At 45.7% G+C, this 18,438-nt stretch overlaps 1 protein-coding gene across 5 annotated transcripts in view; it reads right to left on the bottom strand.

Annotated features, from left to right (window-relative positions):
- CRTC1 (CREB regulated transcription coactivator 1) overlaps nucleotides 1-18,438 on the bottom strand; it is a 239,625-nt gene that overhangs the window by 169,789 nt on the left and 51,398 nt on the right. For all 5 annotated transcript variants that reach the window (XM_073577901.1, XM_073577900.1, XM_073577903.1 and 2 more), the window contains one exon: nucleotides 14,882-14,976. In XM_073577901.1, coding sequence (XP_073434002.1) covers nucleotides 14,882-14,942 — 61 coding nt within the window. In that variant the 5' untranslated portion in view covers nucleotides 14,943-14,976. The remainder of the gene's footprint in view (nucleotides 1-14,881; nucleotides 14,977-18,438) is intronic.

The following is an 18,438-nucleotide window of genomic DNA, read 5'->3' as shown; positions in this document are numbered from 1 at the left end:
GCGCCATTTGACGTTTTTGGCTGGAATTGAGATTGGACACCATGTCGCGATTTGAAAACCCCTGATATACCAAAACAGTGGAAACCCCCACAAATGACACCATTTTGGAAACTAGACCCCCCAAGGAACTTATCTAGATGTGTGGTGAGAACTTTGAACCCCCAAGGGCTTCACAGAAGTTTATAACATACAGACGTACAAGTAAAAAATCATATTTTTTCCACAAAAATGATCTTTTCACCCTCTATTATTTTTCCAAGGGTAACAGGACCCTAAAAGTTATTGTGCAATTTGTCCTGAGTACGCTGATACCCCATATGTGGAGGTAGACCACTATTTGGGAGCATGGCAGAGCTCGGAAGGGAAGGAGCGCCGTTTGACTTTTTCAATGCAAAATTGGCTGGAATTCAGATCGGAAGCCATGTCACGTTTGGAGAGCCCCTGATGTACCTAAACAGTGGAAACCCCCCACAAGTGACCCTATTTTGGGAACTAGACCCCCAAAGGAACTTATCTAGATATGTGAGAACTTTGAACCCACAAGGGCTTCACAAAAGTTTATAACGTACAGCGGTACAATTAAAAAATCATATTTTTTCCACAAAAATGATCTTTTCACCCTCAATTATTATTTTTCCAAGGGTAACAGGACCCTAAAAGTTATTGTGCAATTTGTCCTGAGTACGCTGATACCCCATATGTGGAGGTAGACCACTATTTGAGAGCATGGCAGAGCTCGGAAGGGAAGCAGCGCCATTTGACGTTTTTGGCTGGAATTGAGATCGGACACCATGTCGCGTTTGGAGAGCCCCTGATGTACCAAAACAGTGGAAACCCCCCCCACAAATGACACCATTTAGGAAACTAGACCCCCCAAGGAACTTATATAGATGTGTGGTGAGCACTTTGACCCCTCCAGTGCTACACAGAAGTTTATAACGCCCGGGCGTGAAAATAAAAAAATCGGATTTTTTCCACAAACATGATCTTTTAGTCACCAATTATTTTATTTTCCCAAGGGTACCAGGAGAAATTGGACCCCAAAAGTTGTTGTCCAATTTGTCCTGAGTACGTTGATACCCCATACGTGGGAGAAAACTACTGTATGGGCACATGTCAGGTCTTGAAAGGGGAGTAGTGACGTTTTGGAATGCAGACTTTGATGGAATGGTCTGCGGGTGTCATGTGCGTTTGGAGAGCCCCTGATATACCTAAACTATTGAAACTCCCCACAAGTGACCCCATTTTGGAAACTAGACCCCCCACGGAACTTATCTAGATGTGTGGTGAGCACTTTGAACACCCAAGTGCTTCACAGAAGTTTATAACGCCCGGGAGTGAAAATAAAAAAACATGGATTTTTGTGAGTACTCACCGTAAAATCCTTTTCTCTGAGACGCTCATTGGGGGACACAGGTTCTGTGGGTGTATGCTACTGCCGTCTGGAGGCTGACACTATGTATACAAAAAAAAGTTAGCTCCTCCTCCGCCGCATACACCCTCGCCCCGATTGCAGGCGGAAACCAGTTTAGTGCAACAGCAGTAGGAGAACACAAAACAAATTAGCCTTAACGCAGAATACCATATGTCTGAAAAAAGGACCACCCTACCTTTTTTTTTTTTTTTTTAAAAAGGAATTATACTAATTAAATAAACAAGAGCCAACTGGCTATCAGGGTGGGTGCTTTGTCCCCAATGAGCGTCTCGGAGAAAAGGATTTTACGGTGAGTACTCACAAAAATCCATGTTTCTCCTTCGTCTTATTGGGGGACACAGGTACTGTGGGACGTCCTAAAGCAGTCCCTGGGTGGGAAGTCAACTCACCGATCCAAGCCGCATGCCCTTCTGTCTAAAGGTGCGCCAATGCTGCTTGGAGAATTTTTCTACCCAGGCTCGCATCTGACGAAGCCTGAGTATGCACATTGTAATGCTTAGAAAAAGTATGCAGGCTGGACCAGGTTGCCGCTTTGCACACCTGCTCTGCCGAAGCCTGGTGCCGAAGGGCCCAAGAGGCGCCCACTGCCCGAGTAGAGTGCGCCCCTATCCCAGTTGGAATCGGTATGCCTCTAATACGGTAAGCCTCTTGAATAGTTAGACGAATCCATCTGGCTATGGTCGAACTTGAGGCTGCGAGCCCCTTCCTGCGCCCTTCGGGGATCACAAACAGCGAGTCTGTCTGGCGAAACGGTGCTGCCCTCGACACGTACCTCCTGAGCGCTCTCACTAGGTCCAACGTGTGAAACGCCCTTACCACCCTATGTACTGGCGTTGGACAAAATGAAGGGAAGGCAGAAGACTGTCCTCAATGTGGAAAGAGGACACGACCTTCGGCAGAAAGGGAGGAGCTGGTCTAAGGACTACCTTATCCTTGTAAAAAGTCAGAAACGGTGCTTTACAAGATAGGGCTGCCAACTCCAAAACCCGCCTAATGGAAGTTATGGCTACCAAGAATACGACCTTCCTGGAAAGATATGATAACGAAACTTCTTGCAACGGCTCATAGGGAGCTTCCTGGAGGACACTCAGGACCAGGTTAAGATCCCAGGAACCTATGGGCGCTCTATTGGGGGGCACCAAATGGGAGACCCCTTGGATGAACGTCTTGACCTGCATATTAGTAGCGATCCTTCGCTGGAAGAGGACAGACAAGGCCGATACCTGTTTCCTAAGGGAGCTCGGGGCCAATCCTGCGTCTAGGCCTGCCTGAAGAAAAGCCAGGATGTTGGGAACTGAGAAGGACAGTGGAGCAACCCCGTGCTCCCGACACCAACGAAAGAAAACCTCCCAAGTGTGATGGTAAATTCTCGCCGAGAAAGGCTTCCAGGCGCTACCCATTGTAGCAACCACTTCACACCCAAACCCCGCCTGTGTCAGAATCCAAGATTCAACGGCCATGCCGTCAAACACAGGGCCCCTGAGTTCGGGTGGCAGATCGGCCCCTGAGACAGTAAGTCTGGCCGTTCCGGCAGACGCCAAGGCACGTCTGCGAGGAGCTGCACCAGATCCGCGTACCATGCCCGACGGGGCCAGTCTGGGGCCAGCAGAATTGCCGGAACCCCCTCTGCCTTGATTTTTCTGATGACCCTAGGAAGCAGTGGCAGCGGGGGAAACAGGTATGGGAGCCGAAACTGGCCCACGGTAGGACCAACGCATCCACTGCGATTGCTCGCGGGTCTTGGGACCGAGCGACAAACACGGCCACTTTTGCGTTTTCCCTGGAAGCCATCAGATCCACGTCCGGAGTCCCCCACCGTTGACATATCTGCTGGAAGACCTCGGGATGCAGGGACCATTCCCCGGCCGCGACACCCTGCCGGCTTAGGAAATCTGCTGTCCAATTTTCCACGCCTGGTATGTGGACTGCTGAGATTACCGAGTGGTTCCCCTCGGCCCAGCGTAGTACATGCTCTATCTCGCGCATGGTTGCCCTGCTGCGCTTGCCTCCCTGGTGATTCACGTATGCCACCGCCGTGGCATTGTCCGATTGAATCTGGACCAAACGCCCTGCTAGAAAGTGCTGGAAATGCTGCAGTGCCAGCCGCACCGCTCGAATCTCCAACAAGGCGCGCCTCCTGATGCGACCATTGCCCCTGAGCCGTGTGATGGCGAAAAACTGCTCCCCAACCGAGAAGACTCGCATCGGTTGTGATCACCAACCAGTGATCTGGGGGAAAGGGCTTTCCCTGAAGAAGAGAGGAGTCGCGCGTCCACCACCAAAGTGACCGTCTGACTCGAGGGGACAACCTGCACTGATGATCGAGCGTGAATGGACTCTTGTCCCAAGATGTCAAGAGAGCGTGCTGCAGGGGACGAAGATGAAATTGGGCAAACGGAATCGCTTCCATTGCCGCCACCATCCTCCCTAGGACCCTCATCCCGAATCGAATGGTGTGAGGGCCTGGTTGTTGAAGATTCCGAACTCCCTGACGGAGCGCTGGAGCCTTGTCCCGAGGGAGAATTACCAACCCTCAGGAGGTGTCGAAAATCATCCCTAGGAATGAGATCCTCTGAGCTGGGACAAGGGATGACTTCTTCCCGTTGACCAACCATCCTAGGCGAGACAGGGTATCCAGCGTGATGCTGACATTCTCCTCGCATGCCCGAAAAGACGGACCCTTCACTAAGAGGTTGTCTAAGTACGGTAAAACCACTATGCCCCAAGAATGTAGAATGGCCATGACGACCGCCATTACCTTCGTGAACACTCTGGGGGCGGTGGCCAACCCGAAAGGCAGAGCCACAAATTGGAAATGCCGACCATCGATTGCAAAACGTAGGAATCTTTGATGCTGGGGAAAAATAGGGACGTGCAGGAAAGCATCCTGGACATCGATCGAGGCCAAGCATTCTCCCTGCTCCATGGACGATACAACTGAATGGAGAGATTCCATTCGAAAGTGCCTGATTCTGATGAACCTGTTCAGGAGCTTTAAGTCCAGAACCGGCCTTACTGTCCCGTCCTTCTTGGGGACCGCGAACAGGTTGGAATCAAAACCTTGAGTTTTCTCGTACTCTGGTACAGGGACAACGACCCTGTTGCGCTGCAGCACCTTGATGGCCCCTAGCAACGCCTCTGCCCGGGATTCTGCTTTGGGCAGCCGGTAAAAAAAAAAAATCGTCTTGGAGGATCTCTGACAAATTCTATTTTGTCCCCCGACGACACTAGTTCCGCCACCCATGCGTCACGTGTCACCGTGACCCAAACGTGGCAGAACCTGAATAGACGTCCGCCCACTCTGCCGTCTTCGGGTACCGAATGCCCCGAGTCATTTCGCTGAGGGCCTCTGGGATCTGGCTCCCCTTGACCTGGGCGAGCGGCCTCGCATCCTACCCAGCGGGTTGGCCCTATACGTGACCTGACGCTCCCTGTCCTGGTTGTAGCGAGCTGGGGTGGAAGAATTGGGCGCTGCCATCCACCCGGGGCTGCAAAATGCTCGAAAGCGCGCCTGAGGCTGACGAAATGGCAGTTTAATCTTCTGTTGTGAGAGAAAGCTGCTTCCCCCCCCCCCCCCCCCCGTAGCATCTGAGATGAGCTTGTCTAATTTTTCCCCAAATAGGCGGCTACCCTAATAAGGCAGGGAAGTCAAGGATTTCTTGGAAATCGAATCAGCCCGCCATAGCCTTAACCACAAGGCTCTCCTAATGGCGATTGCATTCACCGCCGCTAGTGCTGCGCAATTCGCCGCATCCAAGGACGCATTGATTAAATAGTCACCTGCCATCGCGATCTGACCTGCTATCTTAGATACTTCCATCGGCAGGTCTCTATCCTGTAGGACCTTATTTAAAGAATCTGACCATGACATCATGGCCTTGGCGGCCCATGTTGCTGCAAGTGAAGGAGAGAGTGCTGATCCTGAAGCCTCATACACCGAGCGGGCTAAATTTTCTATGAGCTGATCCGTGGGGTCTTTAATAGAAGAACCACTAGGCACTGACAACAAAGATCTCGAGGCCAGGCGTGACACTGGGGGATCCACAACCGGAGATTCCGTCCATTTCTTACAGAGCTCTGGTGCAAACGGATATCTTGTTTATAGCGTTTTTTGGCCCGAAAAACGCTTGTCTGGACGTTCCCTGTGTCGCTGCACTATGTCCTCGATCTCTGGATGAGTGCTAAATACTCTATGCGGTCTCCCGGCCTTCTTAAAGGATACCTTATGACCTGCGGTTAGAGAGACGTCCTCCTCAATACCCAAAGTCTGATTGACCGCTTCAATGAGACTGTCTACCGTCTCCCGACACCCCGGGGTATCCAGATCCAAGGATTCCTCCCCGTCATAACCTGAACTCTGCTTGCTCCCGGAAAAAGGTGATGGTGAGCGAGACGCCGCACTCACTGATGCCGAAGCACCGTTGGGGCCTGGAGATGCAGTGTGGGTTCTCTTCCTATGCGTCTGCCTAGAGAGTGTGCGGCCCCTGCAGGCCGGAGGCTCTTGTGATTTGGATGAACCCTCCCCAACAGGCGAGCCGTCGTCTCTACCCCTATCCGGGGCCTGAAGGGTCTCAATCGCCTTCGTAAGCGAAACCATAGACCGAGAAAGTGAAAGCGCCCATTCCAGGGGATACAGACCCCTGGGCTCCGTTGCAGGGGAGGGCTCCTGGGCGCGTTCTGAATCACAGGCTTCACATAATTTAATAGTCTGCGCTCGTGGGAACATCACCCCACAGGAAACGCATGCGGCATAAAGGAACGTGTGCGTTTTTCCTTTCCCAGACATATTGCTGCTTAGGCCAACTCCTATGAGAGTTCGAGGGGAAAGGAGGAGGAGGAGGAGGGTAACCCTTAAATGCATGTAGCGTAGCTCCGGGACGGGGTCGCACTTACCCTGCTCCTGTGTGTCCCCCCGCGCTCCTGGTCTACCTCCGATGCGCTCCTTCACCTCTGGGTAGGCTGCGAGTGCCTCTTCTGATCGCAGCCTACCCTGCTCTGAAGCCGGAGCCTCAATTTTATGGCTAGGGCGGGCGCCGGATATGACGTCGCGCTGGGGGGGCGGGACTTCCACCCGCGGCCTAGGCCGAAGCCGCGAGCTAAATTAGACCCGTTTGCCCACTCGAGCGCAGGCGCCCCCGCTAACCCGGCGATCCGGATCCCCCACACTGCTCCCCTCCGCTGGCTGTGCCGGCCCGCGGGTGAGCGCCCAGATCCCTCCCCAGCTCCATACCTACATCATGGCCTTCACTCGGTAGCGGCACCTGGGGTATTTGATTTTAGGACGGTGCAGGCACCCTAGCTCCGTCTGCCCTGCAGGGGCGAGGAGAGGGACCGTCCGCCAGCATGCAGCACCGCCGTCTTGCGTTGGTGGAGCAGTGGGGGCCGTACAGACTAGTCTTGTGCCTCTGTGCAAGCCCATGGTTTCAATACCTAGGGGTGGACAGGGCTAAGTCTGGCATAATGTCCCACGGTGCAGGAAAGGATACGTGGAGGGACACTCGCACGTGCTCGCCCGTTGATGGTTTGGGGAAATCGGATCCTTTCAATAGGATGCGTTGCCCCTGTCTCATTTTCATAAAATAAAAAAGAAAAATAGATGTCCGGGGAAAAGTCCCAGAGATGTCCCTCGGTGCGGGAAAGGAAATGCGGAGGCGATACTCAACGCGTGCTCGCCCGTTGATGGTTTGGGGAGATCGGACCCTTTCAATAGGATCCGTCGCCCCTGTCTCCTCTTCATAGCAAGAAAACAAAAAAAAATAGTCTGGAGAGATCCAGACTGCATGTGCCTCCATAGGACACTAAGCAAAAAACTGGTTTCGACCCGTAATCGGGGCGAGGGTGTATGCGGCGGAGGAGCTAACTTTTTTTTGTATACTTAGTGTCAGCCTCCAAACGGCAGTAGCATACACCCACAGTACCTGTGTCCCCCAATGAGACGAAGGAGAAATCATTTTTTTTCCACAAAAATGATATTTTTGCTCCCAATTTTTTTATTTTCCTAAGGGTAACAGGAGAAATTGGATCCCAAAAGTTGTTTTGCAATTTGTCCTCAGTACGCTGATACCCCATATGTGAGGGTAAAACACTGTTTGGGCGCATGGCAGAGCTTGGAAGGGAAGGACCACCATTTGACTTTTTCAAGTCAGAATTGGCTGGAATTGAGATCAGACACCATGTTGCATTTGGAGAGCACCTGATGTGCCCAAACAGTGGAAACCCCCAATTCTAACTCCAACCCTAACCCCAACACACCCCTAACCCTAGTCCTAGCCCTAATGGGAAAATGGAAATAAATATATTTTCTTTTAATTTTATTATTTTTCCCTAACTAAGGGGGTGATAACGGGGGGTTTGATTTACTATTTATGGCGGTTTTTATATTTGGCAGCTGTCACACGCTAAAAGACGCTTTTTATTGTAAAAATAGTTTTTGCATCACCACATATTGAGAGCTATCATTTTTCCGTATTTTGGGTCATTTGAGGTCTTATTTTTTGCGGGACGAGTTGACGTTTTTATTGGTACCATTTTCAGGCACGTGACATTTTTTGATCGCTTTTTACTCCGATTTTTGGGACGCAGAAGGAACAAAAACCAGCGTTTCATGAATTTCTTTTTGGGGGGTGCGTTTACACCGTTCCGTGTGCGATAAAATTGATAAAGCGGCTTTATTCTTCGGGTCAGTACGGTTACAGCGATACCTCATTTAGGTCGTTTTTTTATGTTTTGTCGGTTTTATGCAATGAAAACTATTTTATATAAAAAATAATTATTTTTGCATCGCTTTATTCTGCGAGCTATAACTTTTTTAAATTTTCGCTGATTATGCTGTATGGCAGCTCGTTTTTTGTGGGACAAGATGACGTTTTCAGCGGTACCATGCATATTTATATGCGTCTTTTTGATCGCGCATTATTGCACTTTTTGTTCGGCGGTATGATAATAAATCATTATTTTTTGCTTCGCTTATTTTTTTTATTTTTTAAGGGGTTCATTAAAGGGGTTAACTAATGGGACAGTTTTATAGGGCAGGTCGTTACGGACGCAGCGATACCAAAATGTGTACTTTTATTGTTTTGGTTTCTTTTTATTTCCAAAAAATGAATTTATTGGGGGATTTTTTTTTTCTAATTAATTTGGCGATTTTTTTTTTTTAATTATTTTAACACTTTTTTTTTCTTTTTTTACTTTATTACATTGTCCCAGGTGGCACATCACTGTCCTGTGACAGATCGCTGATCTGTCACATCACAGATCACTGTGACAGATCAGCGATCTATCACAGGCAGTGCAGGCTTCCTCGTGCCTGCGCTTTGCAGGCACTGAGGAAGCCGGCTCCCTGCAGGCCCCCGTCGCCATCTTGGATTCGGGGGCCTGCAGGGAAGGAGCCCCCAGCAGCAGCGCTGCACATTGCGCTGCCGTAGGGGGCTCAGGGAAGCACGGAGGGAGCCCCCTCCCTGCCGATGCTTCCCTTTAACCCCCGATACACCGCGATCGTGTTTGATCGCGGTGTGCAAAGGGTTAACGTGTCGGGGGCGGTCCGTGACCGCCCCTGACACATTGTGCCGGGTGTCAGCTGTGATAATCAGCTGACACCCGGCCGCGATCAGCGGCGCTCACCATGTGGGCGCCGCTGATCGCTACGACGTACTATCCCGTCCCTGGGAATTAAGTCCCAGGGCACATGGACGGGATAGTACGTCATATGGGATTAAGGGGTTAATTGAGTCAGTCAAATCTAAAGCAAAAACGCAGCTGGAAAAATGTTTGCATATTTGCTGTGTATTTGCTTCAGATATGCTGCCAAAAATGCTACAGATTGCCAAAGGAAATCATGTCAGAAGGAGGAAGAGTGGGTGGACAGAGAATGTGTGTGTGTGTGTGTGTGTGTGTGTGTGTCTGTACCCATGAGACGAACAGCCCAGAGTGACTGTATTTAGGCGTCATCTGATGGGACTACTATTCCCATCCGGCTAAGTCCTTTGTCACATACAGTTAGGTCCATATATATTCGGACAGAGACAACATTTTTCTAATTTTGGTTCTAGACATTACCACAATGAATTTTAAACAAAACAATTCAGATGCATTTGAGGTTCAGACTTTCAGCTTTCATTTGAGGGTATCCACATTAAAATTGGATGAAGGGTTTAAGAGTTTCAGCTCCTTAACATGTGCCGCCCTGTTTTTAAAGGGACCAAAAGTAATTGGTGAGATTAAATAATTGTAAATAAAATGTTCATTTCTAGTACTTGGTTGAAAACCCTTTGTTGGCAATGACTGCCTGAAGTCTTGAACTCATGGACATCACCAGACGCTGTGTTTCCTCCTTTTTGATGCTCTGCTAGGCCTTCACTGCGGTGGTTTTCAGTTGCTGTTTGTTTGTGGGCCTTACTGTCTGAAGTTTAGTCTTTAACAAGTGAAATGCATGCTAAATTGGGTTGAGATCAGGTGACTGACTTGGCCATTCAAGAATATTCCACTTCCTTGCTTTAATAAACTCCTGGGTTGCTTTTGCTTTATGTTTTAGGTCATTGTCCATCTGTAGTATGAAACGATGACCAATCAGTTTGGTTGCATTTGGCTGGATCTGAGCACACAGTATGGCTCTGAATACCTCAGAATTCATTTGGCTGCTTCTGTCCTGTGTCACATCATCAATAAACACTAGTGACCCAGTGCCACTGGCAGCCATGCATGCCCAAGCCATCATACTGCCTCCGCCGTGTTTTACAGATGATGTGGTAAGCTTTTGGATCATGAGGTGTACCACGCCTTCGCCATACTTTTCTCTTTCCATCATTCTGGTAGAGGTTGATCTTGGTTTCATCTGTCCAAAGAATGTTCTTCCAGAACTGTGATGGCTTTTTTAGATGTTTTTTAGCAAAGTCCAGTCTAGCCTTTTTATTCTTGATGCTTATGAGTGGCTTGCACCGTGCAGTGAATCCTCTGTATTTACTTTCATGCAGTCTTCTCTTTATGGTAGATTCGGATATTGATATGCCTACCTCCTGGAGACTGTTATTCACTTGGCTGGCTGTTGTAAAGGGGTTTCTCTTCACCATGGAGACTATTCTGCAATCATCAACCACTGTTGTCTTCCGTGGGCGCCCAGGTCTTTTTGCATTGATGAGTTCACCAGTGCTTGCTTTCTTTCTCAGGATGTACCAAACTGTAGATTTTGCCATTCCTAATGTTGTAGCAATTTCTCGGATGGGTTTTTTCTGTTTTTTGCAGCTTAAGGATGGCTTGTTTCACCTGCATGGAGAGCTCCTTTGACCGCATGTTTCCTTCACAGCAAAACCTTCCAAATGCAAGCACCACACCTCAAATCAACTCCAGGCCTTTTATCTGCTTAATTGAGAATGACATAATGAAGGGATTGCCCACACCTGCCCGTGAAATAGCCTTGGAGTCAATTGTCCAATTACTTTTGGTCCCTTTAAAAACAGGGTGGCACATGTTAAGGAGCTGAAACTCCTAAACCCTTCATCCAATTTTAATGTGGATACCCTCAAATGAAAGCTGAAAGTCTGAACTTCAACTACATCTGAATTGTTTTGTTTAAAATTAATTGTGGTAATGTCTAGAACCAAAATTAGAAAAATGTTGTCTCTGTCCAAATATATATGGACCTAACTGTATAACAGAGGCAGCATGAGCCGATGATTGGAGAATAGTCTCATCATTCAGTGCTTGTGTTCAAATGTAAGAAAAAATCAAAACATTAACATAATTACATACATATCCACAAACAAAATACATACTCGCTGAACGCCTAGTCCCCGATGCCCGTGTCTCCTGCAAACAGTCAAAATTATTAAACCAACATATTCTCACCTTTCCGCCGTAGTCCATTTAATACCGAGTGTCCCACGTCGATGTAACTTGGCCGCCGGCAATACACTGACAGGAGGTAATTGCTACCGCAGTGTATCACTGAGCCGCTGTGAGGGTTCACCGGAGTTCATCAGCTTATCAGCTCCGATGCTCTCACGGCACAGCTGCGTGAAAAGTTCTCACACAGCGGTAGTGCTGTAAGAGCACCATAACTGATGAACTCTGGTCAACTCTCACAGCAGCACAGAGATACACTATGGGAGCGATTACCTCCTGTCAGTGTATCGCCGGAGGCTGGGTAGAGAAGTCACATCTCCCGATGTGACTGTTCTACATGTCAGATCGCCATGGGACAGTAGGTATTAAGTGGACTACGTCGGACAGGATAGTATTATTATATGTTGGTTTATTATTTTTTGATTGTTTCCAGGAGACGAGGGTGTCGGGGATTAGGCGTTCAGTAAGTATGGTAAATTTAGATTCAATAAAGGAGTCTGTGTGATTATTTCAAATAAAGGACTTTATTCTGGGTGTCTGTGTTTTTATACAATATCACTATGGGGATAGTAATGGATAGGTGTCTGTTGTGAGTTCATTTTCCCCTTCGTCACTGGATTCTGGTGAACTCCCTATTCTGGTAAAGGAAGGTAATGAGCCTGATTATCAGGCACCTGAGCCTAAGGATGATGACTGGCTGAGTGGAGTCACGGACTGGATATAAGGCTGCCGACGCCCTTCTGCCCTGCGGGTGATTTCTCTGTGGACTTCTAGGACACCAGTCTGATTCCTGCTCCTCTAAAGCTAAGTTTTCTGCTTTGCCTTTTTGCATTTGTGTTTTGTTTTTGTTTGCCTTGCTTTTCTGGATTCTGCCATTCCCTGCTGGGGTGAGCTGAATCTCCTTTTGCCGGTTGCTCTGTCTTCAGAATATTCCTGAGTACTGACATAGTCTTTTTGAAGCCTAGCGTCTTCAGGGCCTTTTTCACTGTCAGTCTGTTGGCTCTTATTTTCATAGGGTTTTTCACGGATTCCAGACAGCAGCCTTCCTGTCCTTTCCTATCTAGTTAGCTTGGGCCCCGTCTTTGCTCAGTCTATCTTTCTGTCTGTGTTGTGTTCTTTCTTCTTGCTTCACCGTCATTATATGTGGGGGGCTGCCTTTTGCTTTGGGGTCTGCTCTGGGGCAGTTTAGATTTCCCCTTCTGTCTTTAGGCTATCTAGTCCTCCGGCTGTGATCGAGGGGTCTAGGGCATCGTAGGAAACCCCACGGCTACTGCTAGTTGTGTTGATAAGTTCAGGGGTCTGCAATCCGATAGCTGCCAACCTCTCTGGTTTTCTGGACTTAGCGTGCATTTCTGTTTTTGCCTCCTACGGTGACTCAATCATAACAGGTGTCTTATAGACGCCTCTCCATTACTAACCTGTAGACCTGATGTCACCTGAACCCCACTTGCTACTGCTACAGAGAGTGTGGGAACAGCGAGGCTAAGTGTCAAAATTGACGCATCTATAAGATTAGTCATTTCTGGGGCGGCTGAGAGCTGATGTTTTTAGCCTGAGGGGTGCCAATAGCCATGGCCCCTTCCCAGGCTATTAAAATCAGCCCGCAGCTGTCTACCTAGCCTTTGCTGGTTCGATTTTATAGGGGGATCCCATGTCAATATTTTTCTGGGGTTCCCCTTTAAACTAGCCAGTAAAGGCTAAGCAAACAGCTCTGAGCTGATCTTAATAGCCTGGGAACCTTTATGGCTATTGGCTCCTTTCCCAGAATATTAACCTCAGCCCTCGGCTTTCCCTCTGCTGGTTGTAAAAATTATGCGGGAGCCCATGTAATTTTTTTTTTTTAAAAAATAAACAGATATTGCATTTCACGCAGATTTCTGACAGTTGCTGTTATGTTACAGCATATGTAGGTTAATTATGTTAATGCTCCTACATAGGCTGGTGACTGTGTGTGTTTATTTAACTCTTTATGTACCAGTTTATTAATGAGGATATCTGGCTGACACCTGATCATTACTAAACCTTGGTCTTGGTATTACATATACATTCACTTATATTTGTGTGTGTAAACATTATAAATTTGAGCATAGTATGTAATGACATTATGGTCTTCAATTCCAAAATGGAAAATGTAAAAGAAGAGGATGAACAAGGAAATGACATTACAATTCTTTTTTTTTTTTTAATGATATATCTTTATTTAGCTCTATGGATTTTCAAAAACTCATGCAAAAATGCACGTATTTTCCATTGCGTTTTTTGCCAAGAGATGCAGAAACCTTGCAGAAATTTCTGCAAGCAAATACACAACACGTTCACATAGCCTTAGTGTAACACTAGTGTGACTTAACATTGAAGTTTCAGTGAAGACCACTCCCCATTCCAGCCGGATTGGAGGACACCTTTAGCCACCAAACATATCAAGCATCTCAGAGCCACTAAGCAACTATCTGGAGACAATGACCTAACAGTATCGGCATGTTCACGCAAAGCTTTTTTGCAGGTTTTTCTATGCATTTCTTGTGCAAAAAATAATGCAGTGTTTTACAGTAGCAGCAAAACAAATTAGTTATGTAAAGTCTAAATTATATGATCAGTTTTTTTTTATTGGGTTCTTCTGAGCTGCAGTGCAATTTTTTTTTAAATCACAGCATTTCAGTTCTTTCAGCGTTTTTCCTGTCTATTTATACCAGTTCAATTAAATGCGGAAAAAAAGATGGAAGTGAAAACATCCTTTAAGAGATTTAGCAAAAACCACTCACCATTTTATCTGATTGGTGGACACTTGCCCGCTACTGCCAATCATTTTGCATTTCAGTGCCACTAAACAATAAGCTTAAGCCAAATATTTTGTGATTGTTTTTACTAATATGTTAAACCACCATCTATGAATCTAATCTAGTTTGCAGTATCAATATTTTCTGTATTGTGTATGATTTTTCAGTTGTATTAATATCATTACTACAATCAGTGTGATTATTGTACAATATAATGACCTTGGCTATTATGCTAACTTTATAAATTTGTCACACCAGGTCTTTATCTAAAGAAGGACTCTTCCCTCAAAAAGTGCAAATTTAGACCTTCTCCAGTATATACTGCAAAATTGTATCAATTATAAACATAAAAAACCTTCCACAGGTCAAATTTCTTTAAAAAAAAAATCGATAATTTTGTTGCTGCCATAATCTAAAGAATCATGAACTTAATAAAAAATAAGTAAAAAAATAAATGGAATTTTTTTTTTTTTTTTTATTTGCTTTTCACGACACACTGATTCTGGACATTTCCATAGAACACTACCCTAAGTAATGGCTTTTTGAAAAAGACAAAAAAAAATACAAAGGTGTAAAAAAAAAGTTGGCTGTGAAGGGAAGAGGTTATTTAAATTTTATGTGTAATGGGAATTTGAGTACTTAATTCTTACCAAGTACTTCATTTTATCACATTTGAAGAAACTGGTACCAAACGTGGAAACATTAGGCACAATAAAGTGCAAAAGGAAACACTAAAGGCATCAAATTCTAACCAACATAGTTTCACCTTCAAAGGCAATACTTACAGAGTTTGGTTAAACGCATGAAAAATGTATAAAAACTACATTATTACCTCTCTTTTGCGAAATATCCGGAGAGATTCCACTGAAGGCTTCTTGTTGACTGGGATTCATTGTACTTTGATGCAGTGCAGAATCTGAATTAGTTCTAAATGTCAAAAAAAGAAAAGAGTAGTGAATATCCAAAGGCAATACCTTCCTATATACATTAAAAACATCTTCAGTCTTTATCTATAATTTAATACTTAAAAGGAGTTGTCAGGACTCTTTTCCTATTTTGTGTCTGTGTATCTAAACTGCTGAATGCTGACAGCTTGCAATATATTCCATCAGTAGCATTCTGCACCGTTGTCTAGATCATGGTTCCCCAACTCCAGTTCTCAAGGCCCACCAACAGGTCATGTTTTCAGCATTTCCCTTGTATTGTACAGGTGATGCAATTATCACCTCAGCAATACTAAGGAAATCCTGAAAACATGACCTGTCGGTGGGCCTTGAGGACTAAAGTTGGGGAACCCTAGTCTAGATAACACACTTAGGAATGGGATCATTCTGGACCTGCTTCTGGAGGAGCTGGTAACACCCTGAATAGTGTTTTCCTGTTCTGTTCAGAGAATACAGTACACGTAATGCCACAACTGATGCCATGCTCACTCTCTGCCGGAACCTCAACCTTCTTATTGCTTCGGCCTTCCCGTACCGACACACGGTACAATTCAGCAGTGGCATGGCTCAGCTGATAGCTGCACAATAAAGCTACATCTATTTATCCCATACATGCCTTCTTATTATCTGTCCCATATCTATTTTCTCACACTTAGCTATCCCATATCTATCTATCCAATATACAGTGGGTACGGAAAGTATTCTGACCCCTTTAAATTTTTCACTCTTTGTTTCATTCCAGCCATTTGGTAAATTCAAAAAAGTTCATTTTTTTCATTAATGTACACTCTGCACCCCATCTTGACTGAAAAAAAAAACAAAATGTAGAAATTTTTGCAAATTAATTAGAAATATAAACTGAAATATCACATGGTCATAAGTATTCAGACCCTTTGCTCAGTATTGAGTAGAAGCACCCTTTTGAGCTAGTACAGCCATGAGTCTTCTTGGGAATGATGAAACAAGTTTTTCACACCTGGATTTGGGGATCCTCTGCCATTCTACCTGGCAGATCCTCTCCAGTTCTGTCAGGTTGGATGGTGAATGTTGGTGGACAGCCATTTTCAGGTCTCTCCAGAGATGCTCAATTGGGTTAACGTCAGGGCTCGGGCTGGGCCAGTGAAGAATGGTCACAGAGTTGCTCTGATGCCACTCCTTTGTTATTTTAGCTGTGTGCATAGGGTCATTGTCTTGTTGGAAGGTGAACCTTCGGCCAAGTCTGAGGTCCAGAGCACTCTGAAATAGGTTTTCATCCAGGATATCACTGTACTTGGCCGCATTCATGTTTCCTTCAATTGCAACCAGCTGTCCTGTCCCTGCAGCTGAAAAACACCCCCACAGCCTTATGCTGCCACTACTGTTGGGATTGTATTGGGCATGTGATGAGCAGTGCCTGGTTTTCGCCACACATACATCTTAGAATTATCAACAAAAAGTTCTATCTTCGTCTCATCAGACCAAAGAATCTTATTTCTCAAAGTCTGGGAGTCCTTCATGTATTTTTTAGCAAATTCTATGCGGGCTTTCAAACGTCTGGCACTGAGGAGAGGCTTCCGTCTGGCCACACGCAGAACATAGAAAAAAAATCCTGGTTTTTGTTCATTCTGCCTCCACAAAAATCGGAACAAAAAGCGATCAAAAAATGTCATGTGCCCGAAAAAGATACCAAAAAAAACAAAAACGTCAACTCGTCCCGCGAAAAACAAAACCTCACATGACTCTATGGGCTGAAATATGAAAAAATTATAGCTGTCAAAATATGGCGATGCAAAAACTAATTCTTACAAAAAAAAAGCATCTTTTAGTGTGTGACAGCAGCCAAAAATAAAAAACCCAGTATAAATCTAGTATTGCTGTAATCGCACCGACCCAAAGAATAAAGTCACCTAATCACTTATACCACACAAGGAATGGCGTTGAAAATATATAAAACCAATTCTTCACCTGCTGTTGATTTGTTCATTCTGCCTCGAAAATATCGTAGTAAGGCTTGGCGCGCATTTATCCTGCGCTCTACACCGAACGCTTAAACAGGGGTTTCCGTGTAAATCTCTGAAATACGTGATAGAGATAGAACCGCCGGGGGAAGATTCCCTATAATGAGGTAGATGGAGGAACTGTGAACACCATAGGACCTATGATCCGGCAGTGTCAGTCTTTTTAGGCTTGGATAAAAACGCGGTCCACCATAGTTTTGGGCACCTCTAAAATTAAGGACAACGCTGAACAGAGGACAGACAGAGTCCAGAGTAATGAATGAGAAAAATCCAGCTTCCAAAATGTACAAAAAGTTTATTAGGGCATAAAAACAGAGATATCATGGACAAGTCGCACCAGTGCGAAGTGGCAGTAGCAACGCGTTTCGAACAATAAGTTCTTTTTTTAAGAAAAAACTAATTGTTCGAAACGCGTTGCTACCGCCACTTCACACTGATGCGGCTTGTACCTGGTATCTCTTTTTTTGCCCTAATAAACTTTTTGTACATTTTGGAAGCTGGATTTTGCTCATTCATTGGATTTCCTTACGTGTGACTACACGAGATCCGTGCTTCCATGGTCAGCTGATTATTTACCCTATTGCACAGAGTCCAGAGTAACTCTGCAGCCTCATAGTGATGGAATCCCACGGGGGTTTTATCTGTCATGTCACTCGGAGATTTTGATGCAAACCCCAAAGTAAGTGCTCAGCGTAGAGCGCCTGATAAATGTGATGCCAAACGTTATGAAAAATGTTCCCAATAAAAGCTTCAACTCAATCCACGCAAAAAAGCAAGTCCCTCTCAGGTCCATCATCTGTAACAGAAATATATACGGAGCTTCCACATTACTGGTAGTACAATGGTTCAGGAAAAATAAAATGGCTCCTTGTCCCTCAAAAGAAATTCTGCAAATTCTACACTCCCAGTGTCTAAACCACATATAGCGTCGACGTTTGGCATTTCTGAAGCAATGACAGCCCGCCTAACTTACGTGTGCATGTCTCCAAAAGCATGAGCTGGGCCTAACGTACTGGTCACTACAACATACTGGTCGCTACAACGGCAGTTTGCAATTTTCACTCGACAACATTCATTGCTGATTGTTTGTAGAAAACACCCATGGAGTCAAAATCGTCACAACAACAGTAGATAAATTGCCAAAGGGGTATCATTTCCAAAACGGGGTCACTTGAGGGGGGTGTCTGCTCTTTAAGCACTTAGGGGATTTGTATATGGAGACTGCAAACTATTCTAGAAAAATCTGCGCTCCGGGAGGCAAATAGCGCTCTGTCCCTCCAGAGTCTCTCCGTATGGCTAAGCAGTACTGTATAGCCACACATGGGGTACTGCTACGTTCAGTAGGAATTGTGGGACAAATTTTGGTGCAATTTTTACACACCTCTTATGTGAATATGTAAAATCTGGAGCTAAAACTAAATTTTGGTGGTAAAATGTAGTTACTATTT

This window comes from Dendrobates tinctorius, unplaced genomic scaffold (genome assembly GCF_039654945.1).
Source record: "Dendrobates tinctorius isolate UK_male_01 unplaced genomic scaffold, ASM3965494v1 ptg000058l, whole genome shotgun sequence".
NCBI classification, from domain to species: domain Eukaryota; kingdom Metazoa; phylum Chordata; class Amphibia; order Anura; family Dendrobatidae; genus Dendrobates; species Dendrobates tinctorius.
Note: the sequence above shows the minus strand (reverse complement) of the source record. Positions and strands in the feature narration are given on the sequence as shown.